The sequence below is a fragment of the Sphaerodactylus townsendi genome, linkage group LG04 (assembly GCF_021028975.2).
Source record: "Sphaerodactylus townsendi isolate TG3544 linkage group LG04, MPM_Stown_v2.3, whole genome shotgun sequence".
NCBI lineage: Eukaryota > Metazoa > Chordata > Lepidosauria > Squamata > Sphaerodactylidae > Sphaerodactylus > Sphaerodactylus townsendi.
The window spans coordinates 51123942-51137393 of NC_059428.1; the positions used below are offsets into that span (position 1 = coordinate 51123942).

At 43.3% G+C, this 13452-nt stretch overlaps 1 protein-coding gene across 7 annotated transcripts in view; it reads left to right on the forward strand.

Annotated features, from left to right (window-relative positions):
- The window catches only part of BCL9 (BCL9 transcription coactivator), a 115533-nt gene extending 102910 nt beyond the window's left edge, over nucleotides 1–12623 (forward strand). For 6 of the 7 annotated variants that reach the window (XM_048495162.1, XM_048495166.1, XM_048495164.1 and 3 more), the window contains 5 exons: nucleotides 1825–2014; nucleotides 2596–2692; nucleotides 2905–5131; nucleotides 8485–8745; nucleotides 10464–12623. In XM_048495162.1, coding sequence (XP_048351119.1) covers nucleotides 1825–2014; nucleotides 2596–2692; nucleotides 2905–5131; nucleotides 8485–8745; nucleotides 10464–11572 — 3884 coding nt within the window. In that variant the 3' untranslated portion in view covers nucleotides 11573–12623. The remainder of the gene's footprint in view (nucleotides 1–1824; nucleotides 2015–2595; nucleotides 2693–2904; nucleotides 5132–8484; nucleotides 8746–10463) is intronic. The other variant, XM_048495167.1, reaches the window with a different exon arrangement.
- The last annotated feature ends 829 nt before the right edge of the window (nucleotides 12624–13452 follow it).

The following is a 13452-nucleotide window of genomic DNA, read 5'->3' on the forward strand; positions in this document are numbered from 1 at the left end:
GGACTGATGCAGCTTTGCTGCCTGAGCCTGTGAAATGGAATGGGTTAAAAGCTGTGAAGTAAAATGAGTTTCAATGGAATAGTGGAAGGAATAGCTTGGGAAGCAAAAGTCTTGCTATTGAAATTCTATTGCATCCCTGGAAGTATACATGGCCATATGTCCTCTGTTCAGTTGATTGAGACCAATTGGGAATGTTCTGCTTTCTGTCTCAGTGAGGACATATAGTGTGTGGTAACAAAAACTCTTCTCTTCTCTTCCACCCCACTTCCATTTGTTTCCACTGGTGAAAATCTTGTACAGAAGGATAGTGCTTGTGCCTACTGGCTTAGTGAAATTGGCATTATCTACAATTTGGGCGAGGATATCTGCAGCTAGTAAAAGGTAGCTACATTGCCACATACTTGGAATGTAGCCTTAACTGAGGTAGAAGGCCTATCTGATTTAACAGTGTTGCTTCCCAGAAACTTTTGGAACGCAGATCTAATGTTATTCTCCAAAGTCCTATAACATGTAGAATATTGGAGAAAGTGTTCCTAGTACCTTAGGGCAGCTACTTTTTAGCTTGTGGCTCTGAGACACTTACATTGAAACTCTTTTGCATGGACTGGTGCCTCAGTGTGGGAACTTACGTGGGTGCCATTATTTGAATGGTCATGATTTTAGCCAAGCCAGTGTAGTTATTACCCATGTGGGGGCAAACAACCACAGAAACATATCAGTAATGGAATTGTGTGGGAATAATCCCCTTTTCCTGCAACTAGCACCTGCTTGAATGAGACAGTACTGGCGTATCTACTTCAGTGTTCCATTACTTCTTGAGCCAGGCAGTTCCTTTTTGTAGCCATAGTTTTCACAGTAACATCTCTTATGGTTTAGTTAAATAACATTTTCTGTACCAATTTGCGACACTTAGTCTCTGGCATCTTAAAACAAGACAGGATGCTTGCTGCAACAGTTAGGAAACAGATTTCTCATTTTATCTAGCATCTAATATTTGCAAAACGATTTGCATGCCTGGATATTTTGCGAAGGATAGTATGGAAACCTCAAATTAGGTGCTATGTTGCTTCATGGTGTCGCCTTCTTTCTCAAAGGCTCCAGAAATTATCTTATTTGGCCTTAAAACCTGTCCCTTGTTCTTCGAGTTCATGGTGGAAGTTAATATCTATTTAAATATGTAAATGTTATTCTCAAAGTGGCAAGGGAATTCACGTAACTAAAATGTTCTAGTCTTTTGATCCTAAATAAATATTTTGATGGTTTTGAAAAATCTCCCAGAGTTGAATGACTCCAGTATGTTTCTATCAGGGAGATAGCTAGGTACCCTACTGTACAGCTACAGAAACATGCTATTTTTCCCTTATTGAATAGTTCAAGAGGGCACCTTCATATTGGTATGAATGTGTTCCCTTCAAAATATGTAGTTTTAAAACAGCTCTAATGAACTAAACTAAGTAAAAGATGCCATAGTTTTATCTGTGGCAGGAATTTGCACAGTGCAATTCTCCTGCTTAGTCAATCTTCAGGAATTTTGTGAAGTGAAAGTTACATATCAACCTACCACACTGTATTGTGTGAGAATGCTATTCCTAAAGATATGCAGAAGCCTTAGAAATACTCTAAAATACAATCTATAAAATGTAATAGGTTGTATACCTGGTGAAAAACAACTTGACATAGCTGGTGGCATAAAAAGGGGCACCTATTTTTAAAAATGACATATAAACTGACAAATGTACTTCTCTGGATTTGCTCTGTTTAAAGTAAGCTTTCAGAGAAATGGGAATAGTTTCTGTGCTTCAGGACTGAAATGTTTCATTCCAGACCTTGGCTCTTCTGATCATGCAAAATCGCAGGATTCCCAGCATTCAGCACACTCCATGGCTCCTTCAAATGCCTCAGTCCCACGATCTTCCACACCTTCCCATGGTCAGGCTGCCCCGTCAGAGCCAGGTAGCATGCAGAAGACACCAACCAAAGTGGTTTATGTCTTTTCAACTGAGATGGCCAATAAGTAAGTAGATCTTGGAGTTACCGTTGAACATAGCTGCAATTTCAGGTTTAGCCCAAGATATGAGACTGGGCATTTTTGTATAAGGAAACATTCTTCTGCAGTTCTTGCTTTGTTTGATGCATTGCAAGTGGGTCTTTGCCATCAGTACACAGTGAAATGGCAGCTAATTCTAATGGTTTATTGTATTGCAAGTGCATATGGTGACATAATTGCTTGTATGCCTACATTGCATGAACAACTGTGGTCTTCTACGCTGAAATAGTAAGCATGTAGGAAAGCTTTAAAAATCTTACTTTTAAAATGATGAAATACTTCGATATCTCTTAATAAAAGTTTAAAATTTGATGGAAGGGAAGGCCAGTGAAAATCTATTTGCAATCTGGCATTGATAGACTCTTTTACCCACTGAATCCTAATTGTGACTGAAGATTGGTGTGTCTTTTTCAATGTGATCCAGAACATGTAGAGCATGAACGAACAGTAAAATATATTGCTCCTTATGATTTACAAGTAAGCCAAATATTTTTCTGCCCTCTTAGATAGTATGGCCTCCAGACTTCTTCTTTTTTTTGTCTTCTCAGGGCTGCAGAAGCTGTACTGAAGGGACAAGTTGAAACCATTGTATCTTTTCACATTCAGAACATCTCTAATAAAGCAGAGCGAAACACTTTACCATTGGTAGGTAGTGTCTTCGTAGAGGAAGAAAAATTAGGGGGAGAGAGGTTGCTTCTGGTTTGGGTGAGAATTTTAGCTCCCGCAAAATACATTTCCCAGCTAGGTTAATTGAGTTGTTAAAAGTTGTATTGGCGTTTGGTTTTCCTTGTGTGTTCATCACCTGTTGTTTTATTCTGTTAACTAGAGCCAGTTGAAATGTATTTTTCCTCCCCCAGAACACTCAGATTCCACCACTCCGAAATGATACAAAGCCCCAGGCTCAGTCGCAGCTTCCAGTTTCTCAAGAGCAGACTCCACCCCAGAATGCCAAAATGCAGCAGACTCCGCCCATTCCAGTTCCAGCACCAGCACCCAAATCTACTGGTCCTCCTTGTCCTATTGACCAGGACAATCCTGGGTTAGAAAATAAAGTAATGTCTGCAGGAAGTCCTGCAAATTCCACACCTCTGCAAACTGAAGGATTTGGGCAGACTTCAACCCCCAATAATCGAGCTGTAAGTCCAATATCTCAGGGGAGTAATAGTTCCACAACAGACCCTAAAGGTCCCAACCAGCAGGTATCTGGAGGGGACCCACAAAATATGGGTGAAAATCCAGATGGATTGTCCCAAGAACAGCTGGAACATAGAGAACGTTCACTGCAGACTCTACGAGATATTCAGCGCATGCTTTTTCCAGATGAGAAAGAGTTCACCGGAGGACAACCTGGGGGGCCTCAGCCAAATTCAGGAGTATTGGATGGACCCCAAAAGAAGTCTGAAGGGCCAATACAAGCAATGATGGCTCAGTCCCAAAGTTTAGGTAAAGGGCCGGGGCCACGGACTGAAGGAGGGGTTCCCTTTGGCCCCCAAGGGCACAGAGACATGCCCTTCTCACCGGATGAAGTTGGGCCACCATCCATGAACCCCCAGCCTGGCCCTATAGGACCAGACCACTTGGACCACATGACTCCTGAACAGGTGGCCTGGCTGAAGCTTCAACAGGAGTTCTATGAGGAAAAGAGAAGGAAGCAAGAACAGGTTGTACAGCAATGTTCCTTGCAGGATATGATGGTTCACCAGCATGGACCACGAGGGTTAGTCAGAGGTCCCCCACCACCATACCAGATCACTCCAGGTGAGGGCTGGGGACCTGGTGGGCCAGAGGCCTTTTCTGATGGCATGACTATGTCCCATTCATTGCCCCTGAGGGGCATGGCCCCCCATCCCAATGTGCCTGGCAGTCAGATGCGTCTGCCTGGATTTCCTGGAATGATAAATCCTGACATAGAGGGTCCCAATGTCCCAAATGCCACAACTAGACCTGGGCTTTCAAGTGTTCCTTGGCCAGAAGATGTGCCAAAAATTCCAGATGGCCGAAACTTCCCTCCTGGTCAGGGGGTGTTTAGTGGTCCTGGTCGAGGGGAACGGTTTCCAAATCCTCAGGGATTGCCTGAGGATATGTTTCAGCAGCAGTTAGCTGAGAAGCAGCTGGGACTACCCCCTGGTATGAGCATAGAAGGGATCAGGCCTGGAATGGAAATGAACCGGATGATTCCCCCTCAAAGACACATGGAGCCTGGCAATAACCCCATTTTTCCACGTATGCCAGTTGAAGGATCAATGAGCCCCTCCAGGGGAGACTTTGCAAAAGGAATGCCACCTCAGATGGCTGCTGGTCGGGACTTGGAATTTGGGATGGGCCCTGGTAGCATGAAGGGGGACGTGAATCTGAATGTTAACATGAGTTCTAACCCACCAATGATACCTCAAAAGATGAGGGAAGCTGGAGTGGGCCCAGAGGAAATGATGAAAATGCGCCAAGGTGTCTCAGAAATGCTCCCCTCTCAGCAGAAAATGGTACCTTTGCCATTTGGTGACCATCCACAGCAGGAGTATGGAATGGGCCCAAGACCTTTCCATCCAATGCCTCAGGGCCCAGCAGTCAGTCTTCGGAATCACAGAGAGCAAATAGGGCCTGACCAAAGGACTAACAACCGGCTTAGCCACATGCCACCGCTACCTCTGAACCCTTCCAGTAACCCGAACAGCCTCAACACAGCTCCTCCTGTTCAACGCAACCTTGGCCGCAAGCCCTTGGACGTCTCTGGTGCCACCCAGGTCCATTCACCGGGCATAAATCCACTGAAATCCCCCACAATGCGGCAGGTCCAATCTCCAATGCTGGGTTCACCCTCTGGGAATCTCAAATCTCCTCAGACACCATCCCAACTGGCAGGGATACTTACAGGTCCTGCTGCTGCTGCAGCTTCAATCAAATCTCCTCCTGTTATGGGGTCTGCTGCTGCTTCTCCTGTCCATCTCAAGTCTCCATCCCTCCCTGCACCTTCTCCAGGGTGGACTTCGTCTCCAAAGCCTCCGTTGCCGAGTCCTGGAATCCCCCCTAACCACAAAGCATCTCTTGCCATGTCTTCACCAGCCATGATGGGGAATGTTGAGTCAGGTTAGTTTTTCCTCCTATGTATTTTTTTGGGCAATGGGTTGCTACTATTTAAAGGCTGTTGTGACTTCAATAATAACTTGAAATTCAGAAATTTAGGAGTCCTATTGCTTCTAGTATAGAGGAACTGTATGAAAAGCCATCACCTACTACAGTGGTGGCGAATCTATGGCACTCCAGATGTTCATGGAGTACAATTCCCATCAGCCAATTGGCCATCCTGGCAGAGACTGATGGGAATTGTAGTCCATGAACATCTGGTGTGCCATAGATTCGCCACCACGGACCTACTAAAAAAAGTGGAGCAAAAGTATTGAGTGATATATGAGTTGTCTTAAACCACACAAAAAATAATTGTACAAACATCAGTCTTCCTAGACTTGCGTTTACATTCATTTACATTCTACAGTAAAAAGTCCTATATAGTCTGAAATAGATGATAAATGGTACTTTTATTGAAGATGCATTTAACAGTGTCCAAGAGGGGCTGTTCATTCCTTAACTTCTAAGTAGAGCTGGCGAGTAGTATATTAGATTTTTAAACTGTTAATATCATTAGTTGAATCTTTCGACAGTTTTGTGCTGTGGAAATTCCTGTTAAGGTAGCAGGTTTATAAAATAAGGACAATTGCCAATTGAACTGGAGAAAATAAACAAGACTGCAGAGTCGGGGTGGAGCAGGTGGGGAAAGAATATTATCATTAAACAGTTTAGGTGGGAAATGGCTTCCGGTAAATTCTCTGCCTTCTTGCTTAGCTTCAAAAATCCCTTTTGGGAGGAAGCTAAAAATTGATTTTGGGTTGGCATGCTTCTTGATTGTTTGATTGCAGATGCTGGCTGGGTTCTGCGTAGATTTTGCCTTTCCAAAAAATGTAGTCCCTTATCTTGATTCACAGGGTTTAAGATGCCCTGCAGAATTTCAAGTCCTAGTTAATCTTCCAGATTTATAGCTTAAAGGCAACTGGCTTTTTTCCTCCTGCAAGGTTCTAATAAAACAAGTCCCCAGTGTGCAGTGTTTGCATACAATTGTTTGATGGAGCCAGCCTTGGGAGCTCTTCAGTCTGTGAAATCACATTATTCCAAGAATTAGGAAGGCAACCATGTCAACTGTTGGGCTGTACTGCCGACTAGTGCTTCAGAGTGATCACTGCAATTGCAGGCTTAAACCACCGAAAAGGGCACATATTCTTCCACCTCTGAACCAAGGTGTCTGAGGGAACTTTCCAGCATTTTTCTGTTACAATGTTTAAAGTCTGTCAAAGTACCATGTGTCATTATTTTAGTTTGAGTAAATGTGTGATTTCAAGAGCAAGTTCAACAGTTGAGCCTACACTGTGACTCACCATGCCTCCCTTTTTCGGGGGAGGGGGAATTTTAATCTGGAATATTGGACGCCAACTATGCCATTTATTGTGATGTACTACATAATTTAAATTTGTAGCTTTTATCGCTGCCTTAACTGTTGATTGTTTTTATTACTATTTTTATCTGTGCACCACCCAGAGCCCTTCGGGGATGGGAGGGTATAAAAGCTTAATCAAATTTAAAAAAATACACTGGAAATAGTGGGAATAAAACCAGTTGGGGGTCTACAAGGAATTGCCAGGGAGGAGAGAAATAGTTTAGGAAAAAAAACCTCCCTTCTGAAGCACACACAGGCCTCAACTAGCCAAGTTTTGGATTTTTACATTTTTATAATGTTTTAAAAGTCATATTTTTCTGATTTCCTGCAAAATAGCTTGGGGTGGCCTGGTTATATTGTTTTTGTGAATGGTGAGCCATCCACTTGACACATTAGAGAAATTCTATCTCAGGTAATAATCTGATTCTGGATGATAAGTTAGATTCAGAGTTGGCATTTAATGCTATCAGTCTTGTTAGTCCTTTCTTTGTCATATTAATTTAGAGGGTTGTAATTCCACTCTAACAAAACTTCAGTGAAATCTTATTTTCAAGACATAGGCTTCAGAGGGAAAACAGCTTTGCTTGACAGCTAAAGTCTGCAATGATTGTATTGCTGAATAAACTTGGCTCATGTTTCGTAGAAAACTTACTGATGACAAAAGTGATTGGCTCTTTCACATTTAAAGCCTGGCATGAGAACATACGAGTTGGATGGGGCCATCTAGTCCTACTTCACGCTAACTATAACTGCTGCAAGAGTCAATCTAGTAATACTACATCAATTCAACCTGCACTCCCTAACAATGTTACAGAAGGAACTAACTACACTGTCTAACAGTATACAAAAGGAGCTAACTAAGCTAGCAACATATAAAAAGAAATCAACTATACTTGCTTATTTCGCATTTCCTATTGCAGCTATTTCCTGATTGAGGTGTAAGAAGGGGTAATTGTCCACAAATTTAAAACTGAAAGGCCACAGGCAGCACCGAATAGGATTCGAGAAGTCTGTGAAAATATTTTCCATTTTTGATAGATTGAAAAACGCCACAGGCAGCATCAGCCAGGTCAAAAAGTCAGTGTCCGCCATTTTTGATAGTCCTAATCCCAGTCTGCGCTCTTGGGAAACTCCTGCGGAACATACGTCTGGCTCTTTACTGGTTCTGCAGAGATTGTTCCTTACCTTAGCTCTTTGTCGTGACCTTACCCTGTGTTTGGCTAATGAGGCGCTGTAAAGGGAGTTCCACCACTGACCTCCCCCTTCACTTCGCTGCCATCGGCCTCCTGGGGCCCAGATGCGCGTAGCCAAGGGGGCCCCTCACCGTTCCGGTGATCTACCAGGGGAGCCATCACCAGCCATGCCCCTGGCCAGACGATAATGCCTCTCTGAGGGGCCACATTTGGCCCCCGGGCCGTAGTTTGGGGACCCCTGCCTTGGAGTCTTTGTTGGGCCCAGAGAAGTGGGCCTGATGTAGACAGCCTTCTGTCTGAAGTAGATCATGGTCAGAAGGGGGTTATTCTTCCACGTGTATATGCAGATGAATAGAATCCTGGATCAAGGTTTTATTTGTGAAGCTCCATAGTAAGAAAGCAGTTTATTGGAAAGTCAGCACTTTGACACAAGTACAGGCCATTTAGAACAGCTGTTGCTCAGTGGTCGCTTGCAAGCTGTGCATGTTAAAGGTTCCTGTGGCAATTACTGCACCTCAGCAGGAACCTTCAGCATACAAGGAGTGTGGGTAGCAGAGCTGCGAAAGACCTTGGAGAGCTCCTTTCATCAGCACTGGGTTAACCAATAACATGAATTTGTATAAAACAACCTCAAATGGAAACAGCAGCACCTCGTTTGGAGTTCAGAAAGTTGCTATGTGCATAAGCCCTTGATGATTCTCCTATCACATTCTAGGTGAAAATCTGGACCTTAATCATTAACTTGAATATATTTCATTTAGGTGGCGCACCCCCCTCAACGGTTAGCCAGGCTGCTCCAGTGACCCTTCCTGGGAATCTTCCTTCTAGCAGTCCATACACAATGCCTCCAGAACCTACCCTGTCTCAGAATCCTCTCTCCATCATGATGTCTCGGATGTCCAAGTTTGCCATGCCTAGCTCTACACCGCTGTACCATGATGCTATCAAGACTGTAGCCTCCTCAGACGACGACTCTCCTCCAGCACGTTCCCCCAACTTGCCACCAATGAACAATCTATCTGGTAAAAAACAAGTTCCAGAGGGATGGGGCCTGTAACACACGGTTCGCATTTGTAGCCACTGAGAATAGCTATGATAGGAGGAGAAGATAAAATTCTTAATTCCTTGCATTCAACTTAATTCCCTGTGGTGAATAATTTATCCAGCTTTGTGAACTCTGGCTTACTAAAATAGAGCTGCTGGAATCAAGGTGTGAAGAGCAGATTCTCCCAATATTTGACCAAGCTTCAGTTAGCAGTGTGCTAAGTTGGGATTTTGAAAAGTTTTAATTAATTGAGGATTTAATAGGAGACGTTTCTGAAAACTAGTTAATAGCCTACTCTTGCTTTTTCCGTGTTTACTTACCTTTCCAACCTTTGTTGCAAGCACTTTCCAACAGTGCTTACAACTAAGGAGAGCAGAATATGTCTCCTGGAGCCTCTTTGTGTGGTTGTGTTTTGTCTTTCGTTATAGACAAACGAGCTAGTTCCAATATATGAATCTGTTCAGTTCTGTAGGACTTGTGATGATTGTCCTTTGTCTATGAATATCCAGGAATTGGTTCTATTAAGGGAAGTAGAGGCACCCACAGTTCTCTTTTTCGGATCATGACTTGGCTTTTCCTGGTTTGTTTAAAGGAAACTTAAAATTTGTTATGCTTTTAAACATGTTTACTTGAATGCCATTGGGCCTCTTTCTTCTGAAGTAAAAAAAGTGCTGGGATTAGTTTGAAAGAGCAAGTATGTATACTTTTATGAGATTCTAGTGCAGTTATATCTCTGGAGCTCTGGCTCATTCTGCACACGCAGAATAATGCACTTTCAAGCTGCTTTCAGGGCTCTTTGAAGCTGTGCGGAATGGCAAAAACAGTTGTGAAAGCAGCTTGAAAGTGCATTATTTTGCGTGTGCGGAATGAGCCTCTGTTATCTTGTGTTTTATATAGGCATCCTCCCTTTTCAAGCAGGAGTTGGAAAAGATGAGAGAGGGAAAACAGGTTGAATAGTCCTTTAGCGCTGCTATTGGAACTTGCTGACTTTCTTAGCTGCCCTGTAGCATGGAGCTGGTCCCTTGACAGGAAAGTAAATGACTATTGTGCTTTAGCTTTAGCATCTTCATTCTTGGACACTTACCCCTGCAGGCTTTGCCCACAAATCTTTCTCAGTTTCTTTTTTGTATGCAAAAAGACAAGGAATAAGCAAGCGTCATTTTTCACTCTGGAGTAAGTGAATTCCATTGTGTTTCTACTTTGTTGTATTTAGCAACAAATGATGTCTCGTGATAGATGACTTGCCTGCCATTATTGATCTTACTCTATAGTATGTAGTAACAGATCAGTAATGGGTGATAATCAGCAATCAGAGCAATAAGTATATCCCTATTCTGTGTGAAAAGCATGCATTGCAAAATGTACCTTGAAATCCTCTACGATATGGTAAGGGATTCCTTGGAAGAAAAATTAACACTGGAACAGTGCTGTTGTGGTACATTCAGCAGCATAAAAAGCCATTCTCTACAGCACAATCAACATGGCATTTGTGACAAACTTAGCATGAGAGAAAAGTTAAGCATAGCAGTATTCTGATACGGTGTATTATGCAGGATTTCTAGTGAGTTGCCATCATGAAGCAAAGTTTGGGTAGCTGCAATTTCTGAAAAAAGAGCGGCTATGTTGCATTATAAAAAGCTTTTGTATTTTCATTGGCCATTTTTCTAAACTTGATTTTTTTTCTGTTCTTTCCAGGAATGGGCATTAACTCCCAGAATCCTCGTGTTTCTGGTCCCAACCAGGCAGGACCGATGCCAACACTAAGCCCAATGGGAATGACTCAGCCTCTATCTCATAGTAACCAGATGCCCTCTCCAAATGCTATGGGACCCAGTATACCTCCTCATGGCGTCCCTGTGGGACCTGGCCTGTTGTCACATAATTCAATGATGGGCCACGGTTCCCAAGATTCTCCAATGGTACCTCAAGGACGCTTGGGCTTTCCACAGGGGTTTCCTCCAGTACAGTCCCCTCCACAGCAGGTACCATTTCCCCATAATGGACCTAGTGGAGGACAAGGCAACTTTCCAGCTGGAATGACCTTCCATGGTGAAGGACCTTTGGGGCGTCCCACCAATATGCCCCAAAGTTCAACGGATCTAGCACTTTGCAAGTCTGGAGGTCCTGGTGGACCGGATTCTTTCACTGTTCTAGGAAACAACATGCCTTCAGTTTTTACTGATCCAGAGCTGCAGGAAGTAATTCGCCCTGGAGCCACTGGAATACCAGAATTTGACCTGTCCAGGATTATTCCATCAGAGAAGCCTAGCCAGACACTACAGTATTTCCCTCGTGGGGAAGTGCCAGGCCGTAAGCAACCACAGGGTGTTGGTCCTGGATTTTCTCACATGCAGGGAATGATGGGAGAACAGAATCCAAGAATGGGGCTGGCATTACCTGGCATGGGAGGCCCAGGGCCAGTGGGAACTCCTGATATTCCTCTGGGAACAGCATCATCCATGCCAGGCCATAATCCAATGAGACCACCTGGCTTTCTGCAACAAGGCATGATGGGTCCTCACCATCGAATGATGTCACCAGCACAAACAGCAATTCCTGGCCAGCCCACTTTAATGAGCAATCCAGTGGGTATGATTCCAGGCAAGGACCGAGCTCCTGCCGGGCTGTACAGCCACCCAGGACCTGTGGGTTCACCTGGTATGATGATGTCCATGCAGGGCATGATCGGCCCCCAACAGAACATCATGATCCCTCCACAGATGAGACCCCGGGGTATGGCTGCTGATGTAGGAATGGGAGGATTTAGCCAAGGCCCTGGAAACCCAGGGAATATGATGTTTTAAGCTGCTACATAAGACTGGATGGTTCTGATCCTTATTGAGATGAGATTCCAGGTCCTAGGGGCTGCCTGAGAGCTCCAGGAGCACAGTTTGCCATGCAATAGGTGATAACAGACCGGAGGATGCTTTGGGAAATCTCGAATGTATGGAATTACCTGAAAACAAATGAATTCATTTTAACAGGTTGTTTTTTTAAGATTTATTTTTTAAAAATTATTTTTGTGTACTTGGGTATCCTGTGATGGCACCTGCTTTGAGAATCTGTAGCTGTATTTTGAGAATTGCCATTTGTCACAAGTTGCACCATTCTCTGTATGTTTACGTCCTTTGGACTGGCTTCTCCCAGAACTCTTGGTTATTTTGGGGGGGTTATTTTTGTGTACTGTACTATATTGTAAAAGGGATTTTAGCAGAGACTTTAGTCTTTGGGGTGAGAGGCTGTTTACTTTTAGATGGAAAATCCATCTTCAGAACTTTGGACTATTTTCCTTCAACTCCAATGTATAGAAAAACCAAACTACGACCTCAGAGCAGAGTATTAATGAAAAGCACAAAAGGAACTTAAGTTCAATGAGGGGGAAACTTTTAAAAGAAATAAGTTAAGGACATATTTTTCAAAAATTATGGAGTGCTGTCCAGCACCTTTTGTCTCTCCCTCCCACTCTTAAAAAAATCTCGGTTCTCCCCAACCGTTACTGTCTCCTCCTCCTCTGGCAGCTGCAATACCTTGTATTATTTTGGGGAGTAAATCTAGGAGAGCCACTTCTCGTGCTGGGAGTGTTGCCACTTTCAGGAAGGGGCTGGACTTGGACACTGTTACATTCTACAGTCGTCTTACTGTTTCTTAGTCTCCTTTTCTTAGAATCCCCCCAAGTGACTTTAATGTGGGAGTGGAACAGACACTAAAAGTTACCCTGACTTTTTTTGTGGCTATTTTTTTTTGTTCCCCAGCGTAAAACGTTCTCTGTGTAACCTCCATTAAATTTGGTACAAAACCACTTGCCAGGGCTGTGGTGTCAGAAAAATAAAATATATTGTTTCTTACAAAAAATGAGAACCAGTTCCTTTCTCTGTTATTGCAAACCCAGTGTTGCCCCATCTTTGGGTTGTTTCCAAACATATTTTATGCCAGCGGATATAAAATAGCTGGGCAGCAGTATGTGAAATAATTTCATTTGAGTGAAAGGTTAGCAATGGGAGGTAACTCCTGGTGCATGTTCAAGCTTGGCTCGTGTATCTCTGTAATCGGTTTGTGCTAGAACAGTCCCACTGAAAAGTGACTAGTTTGTACAAACGTGCACTGTCTTGTGCTCTTGCAGTGATTCACCACTGATATAGATGCCTTTGGAGAAATTTGAATTGACCAGGTGTGTCTGACCAGGGAGCGTTTGTAGCATTTATGAATTGCAAGCTTCATAACTGCCATCTTTCAAAAAACCAACAAATAGGAATAACGAATTATTTGTGGAAAACATCTTGTGCTCAGTATCCAAAAACATTAAGGCTCTTCACAATTGGAGGAACTGTTGGCAAATTGAGATTCCTGTGTGCACAAAATCCGCTGTACCACGTTGCTCGGATAAATATGTAGCTATTGTCTGGGGAACAGTTACCTCAGTCCAACACATGGTGACTTCCTTGAGGATTTTGCTTCCATTTTCAATTCACATCAGTAAATCTCCTGAATTTCTATGGTATGTTTGAACATTGACACCTAATATCTTTCAAATGAAGAGTTACTTCCTGACTGCTTTCTAGACTAATTGGCTGCATTAAAAGGAAATGGGTGGGGTGGGGGAATACTGCACAAACGGGCCATGTTTAGAGGCAGTAGTACCATTTCCACTTGCATGGATACTTTCATTTGGAGTAGCTGTCATTTC